At 31.5% G+C, this 5,548-nt stretch overlaps 1 protein-coding gene across 1 annotated transcript; it reads right to left on the reverse strand.

Annotated features, from left to right (window-relative positions):
• Positions 1 to 946: 946 nt before the first annotated feature.
• Positions 947 to 4,854, reverse strand: LOC143257809 (tyrosine-protein kinase RYK-like). The gene is given in 7 exon segments (XM_076516838.1): positions 947 to 1,736; positions 2,043 to 2,071; positions 2,073 to 2,180; positions 2,539 to 2,636; positions 2,639 to 2,697; positions 2,940 to 3,049; positions 4,834 to 4,854. Coding segments are annotated over 7 exon segments (537 nt in total). The 3' UTR covers positions 947 to 1,624.
• Positions 4,855 to 5,548: the final 694 nt, after the last annotated feature.

Raw genomic sequence — 5,548 nt, forward strand, 5'->3', positions numbered from 1 at the left:
AAACGTTAAAACTCTCCGTGATGATGAGAAAATCTACTTATAGAAAAAATTATATATTTAAAAGCGGCTGGTATGGATAGAGAAAGCACTATGTAGAGGAGCAAACAATGCTCCGACCTTCTTCAAACATCTAAGCACGCCCTCTACATTCCTACACTCAATTACACAACTGCCTTCAAACATGTGGTCAGCTACTGGTTTGTAACCCTTTCTTTCTTTCTTTGAACCTGACAATGACCGAAGAAGGTCGACACATTGTTTTCATCTCTACTAGTGCTTTCTATACCAATACCCGCTGTTTTTAAATATATATTAAAACTCTGTTAAGGTTTTCCAAAAACACCTTTAATTTACTAAGAAGATTCTGTTTTTTAAAGTACAGTTTAATGCTTGAAAGATATACTTGTTTTTACATTTACATTTTAGTAATATACAGACTGTTGGACATATAATAATGAAGTTCAAATATGTAATGTAAATTCACTTGAAACATGCTAGTAATTTAAACATTGACACATCAACTATACTTTCTAAAAACTTGAAACTCGTGTTATTCTGAAATACTTCCTGGATGAAAGTACAAAAGAAATGACACTAGCTCAATGTGTTTATAAAGTACAAGCCAGTGAAATTTTCAATCACGCTTTTTACAAGTTTAAAGTGTCTTACAAATATAATCATTTGTATTATCAGTAGCTTATATGAGACTCCTTAACAAGGATAATACTGTACATGACACCATCCTCTGTCATTTGAATGTAGTGGATCTTTATAGTGACAATTATTTTGCGAGTGAAATGGCCAGTTATGTAGTAATATAGTTGAATTTATTTATCATTTGAAACTGGTAACTGTTTCTCAAATTTCTGAGCTGGTCATGAAACTTAATATTTTGACAATAACTTGAACTAAAATATTTCTACAAGTAAACTGAGGAAATAAAAAATCAAATTTACTTTTAACACATTTAATTTTTTCTTTATTGTAATAAGTTTCATTACTTTTTAAAAACATTTTAAACATGTAATACGTTTTCACATGTTAAGAATAGTAAATTTCAATAAGCAAAATAACTGTTACTTTTTCTTATAAAAAGTCTACAAGATAATACAACTAACACCTTAATGGAAATAGCCAAATAAAGATATATTTTTTGAAATATTCTACAACATATTCTATGGAATAACTGCACAAAATATTAATGAGTCCAACATATTCTGGAGTGCCAATAGTAACAAGATCTTGAGTAATAGGAGTCTGTAAAGTTAATTAAAAGTGATTGCTTTTTTTTTACTTACCACAACACACACACACACACTGTTTTCTTTTCACTTCATCATTCTCAACAAAAAAAGAAACAAATTATTACCCACTTCATAAAATTCTCCATACTGTTTATTCAACTTGGCACTAGGGGGGAGGTTTATTAAAAGAGTTTTTTTTTCCTCCAGAAATAGCTCGTGGTACTCTCCAACTAAAATACTGGAGCCTAACAAATATAAATGTACAAAACCAACCATAAGATTTGTCATGTCATTTTAAAATGAGCATATAATATAATAAACTGAAGCTGTCATGGCTTTCTTGGAAAACAAAACTGAACCAGGTATCCCCACTTTATAAATCAAATGTACAGTCCTAATGCATTATAAAAATCTTGAAAAAATGCAAGCAACTTGGAAAAAGTTGGTCTTTTCTCCACTTTTGTCATCCAGCAGAGGGCCATCAAATGGTATCTGAAATAATAGTGAGCAGGAAATTATAATTAAAATATTTGTTCTATACAGGTAAAGAAAGTGTACTTTTTCCACTTCCAAAAATAAAATAAATACCTTTCATTACTACTTACTTGATATTTTTTCTGAAAAACAGATTACAAGTTTGTTTGAGTTTTGATACTTATGATATGCACAGCCAAACTGTGTAACTTTGCACTTAATAACAAACAATGTATTTTTCTGGTTGCTAGTTGGTGCATCATTTGTTATATTATATAGCTGTTTAATTGCATAGAAAGGATAGTGCCTTTGAAGACTACTTACAACTCATCTGGGCAGTTGATTGGCTGAGAACAATCTGTAGCCATCTTGAAGAGAAGTTGCCATTTCAAAAGGGTCAATTTCTTTATAAGGTTGATTACCAAGAGTCATTAATTCCCATAGTGTGACACCAAATGACCACTGAAATAGTAAATGATGAATAATTCTTCAAATATAAAGATAACTACAAAGGTTTTTTTTATCAAATGTTTAACTTTTATATTTCGTCTTATTACATATAGATGCTATTAATTTAATATCCACATTATAATTATGGACAGACACTTCACAGAAAATTTAACTTTATTTTACGTTTAAAGATTTCATTCATTGCAAAAAATTGTGAGCTTAAAATATATCTAATCTAAAAGTGACTATTCTAAATATTATATATGTAGCTGTTGTATGAGCTGTGATAATTTAAAATGTTTTATTAAAACGTTTTTAAAGGGAAACAATGTTAACAAGAGTTTTTCTTAAATTGTGGGAATCTACGTACAACATCACTAGCTGTAGAAAATTCCTTTTTTAGCAAGCTCTCTAATGCAAGCCATTTAACAGGCCTGTTCTCATTGTCACCAAGGCAATGATAATCATCGGAAATAGATCACGAGATAAGGCATTATCTGTTATCTTCACGTGCAATCTGTCATCCACCCTATAGCAAAGTACCAACAAGAATCTGGTGAATAAAATATATCCTTGATAAAAGTGCAGTAAAGAAACAAGTTAAAGCAATATCTTACTTAAAATGTAACTAAAATATTTATTTTGTCCAATACTTCTTGTCTTTTCACTTAATCTTTGTAATTATATATTTAAATGAATTATAATAGTTATTGATTAATTTTGTTCTTGGAATGAAAAGGAGTGTAGTTTATTCCAAAGTCTGTTACTTACACACAGTTCCTAGTGGCTAAATCACCATGAATTATATCCTTCTTGTGAAGGTGACTCATTCCTTGAACTATCTGGATTGCCATGGCAACAAGATCTTGAGTTAGAAGAGTCTGTAAAGTTAATTAAAAGTTACTGCTTATTTTTTTTTAGATAAAATTACTAAAACTGACATTTCTGAAGAAAGTGTTAACTTGCATGTCAGTAACCTGTATCCAAAAATCTGCACTTCTAAAAGAAAAAAAGTTACACTTTGACAGTATTGTTAACTTACATTGTTACCTGAAAATCTGCACTTCTGAAGAAAGAGTTACACTTTGACAGTATTGTTAACTTACATTGTTACCTGAAAACCTGCACTTCTGAAGAAAGAGTTACACTTTGACAGTATAGTTAACTTACATTGTTACCTGAAAACCTGCACTTCTGAAGAAAGAGTTACACTTTGACAAAGTATTGTTAACTTACATTGTTACCTGAAAACCTGCACTTCTGAAGAAAGAGTTACACTTTAACAGTATTGTTATCTTACATTGTTACCTGAAAACCTACACTTCTGAAGAAGAAGAGTTACACTTTGACAGGTATAGTTAACTTACATTGTTACCTGAAAACCTGCACTTCTGAAGAAGAGTTACACTTTGACAGTATTGTTAACTTACATTGTTACCTGAAAACCTGCACTTCTGAAGAAGAGTTACACTTTAACAGTATTGTTATCTTACATTGTTACCTGAAAACCTACACTTCTGAAGAAGAAGAGTTACACTTTGACAGTATAGTTAACTTACATTGTTACCTGAAAACCTGCACTTCTGAAGAAAGAGTTAAGGTTACTTTAACAGTATTGTTATCTTACATTGTTACCTGAAAACCTACACTTCTGAAGAAAGAGTTACACTTTGACAGTATTGTTATCTTACATTGTTACCTGAAAACCTACACTTCTGAAGAAAGAGTTACACTTTAACAGTATTGTTATCTTACATTGTTACCTGAAAACCCTCACTTCTGAAGAAAGAGTTACACTTTGACAGTATTGTTATCTTACATTGTTACCTGAAAACCTGCACTTCTGAAGAAAGAGTTACACTTTAACAGTATTGTTATCTTACATTGTTACCTGAAAACCTACTTCTGAAGAAAGAGTTACACTTTAACAGTATTGTTATCTTACATTGTTACCTGAAAACCTGCACTTCTGAAGAAAGAGTTACACTTTGACAGTATTGTTAACTTACATTGTTACCTGAAAACCTGCACTTCTGAAGAAAGAGTTACACTTTGACAGTATTGTTAACTTACATTGTTACCTGAAAATCTCTGCACTTCTGAAGAAGAGTTACACTTTGACAGTATTGTTATCTTACATTGTTACCTGAAAACCTACACTTCTGAAGAAAGAGTTACACTTTGACAGTATTGTTAACTTACATTGTTACCTGAAAACCTACACTTCTGAAGAAAGAGTTACACTTTGACAGTATAGTTAACTTACATTGTTACCTGAAACCCACACTTCTCAAGAAAGAGTTACACTTTGACAGGTATTGTTAACTTACATTGTTACCTGAAAAAACCAGCACTTCTGAAGAAAGAGTTACACTTTGACAGTATTGTTAACTTACATTGTTACCTGAAAACCTGCACTTGAAGAAAGAGTTACACTTTGACAGTATAGTTAACTTACATTGTTACCTGAAAACCTGCACTTCTGAAAGAACACTTTAGTTACACTTTGACAGTATTGTTAACTTACATTGTTACCTGAAAACCTGCACTTCTGAAGAAAAGAGTTACACTTTGACAGTATTGTTAACTTACATTGTTACCTGAAAACCCACACTTCCTGAAGAAAGAGTTACACTTTGACAGTATTGTTAACTTACATTGTTACCTGAAAACCACACTTCTCCATGAAAAGAGTTACACTTTGACAGTATTGTTAACTTACATTGTTACCTGAAAACCTGCACTTCTGAAGAAAGAGTTACACTTTGACAGTATTGTTAACTTACATTGTTACCTGAAAACCCACACTTCTGAAGAAAGAGTTACACTTTGACAGTGTTAACTTACATTGTTACCTGAAAACCTGCACTTCTGAAGAAAGAGTTACACTTTGACAGTATTGTTAACTTACATTGTTACCTGAAAACCTGCACTTCTGAAGAAAGAGTTACACTTTGACAGTATTGTTAACTTACATTGTTACCTGAAAACCCTTCTGAAGAAAGAGTTACACTTTGACAGTATTGTTAACTTACATTGTTACCTGAAAACCTGCACTTCTGAAGAAAGAGTTACACTTTGACAGTATTGTTAACTTACATTGTTACCCTGAAAACCAACCTCAGCACCTCTGAAGAAAGAGTTACACTTTGACAGGTATTGTTAACTTACATTGTTACCTGAAAACCCACTTCACACGAAAGAGTTACACTTTGACAGTATTTGTTAACTTACATTGTTACCTGAAAACCTGCACTTCTGAAGAAAGAGTTACACTTTGACAGTATAGTTAACTTTACATTGTTACCTGAAAACCCGCACTTCTGAAGAGTTAGAAAGAGTTACACTTTGACAGTATTGTTAACTTACATTGTTACCTG

The sequence above is a fragment of the Tachypleus tridentatus genome, chromosome 7 (genome assembly GCF_004210375.1).
Source record: "Tachypleus tridentatus isolate NWPU-2018 chromosome 7, ASM421037v1, whole genome shotgun sequence".
NCBI classification, from domain to species: domain Eukaryota; kingdom Metazoa; phylum Arthropoda; class Merostomata; order Xiphosura; family Limulidae; genus Tachypleus; species Tachypleus tridentatus.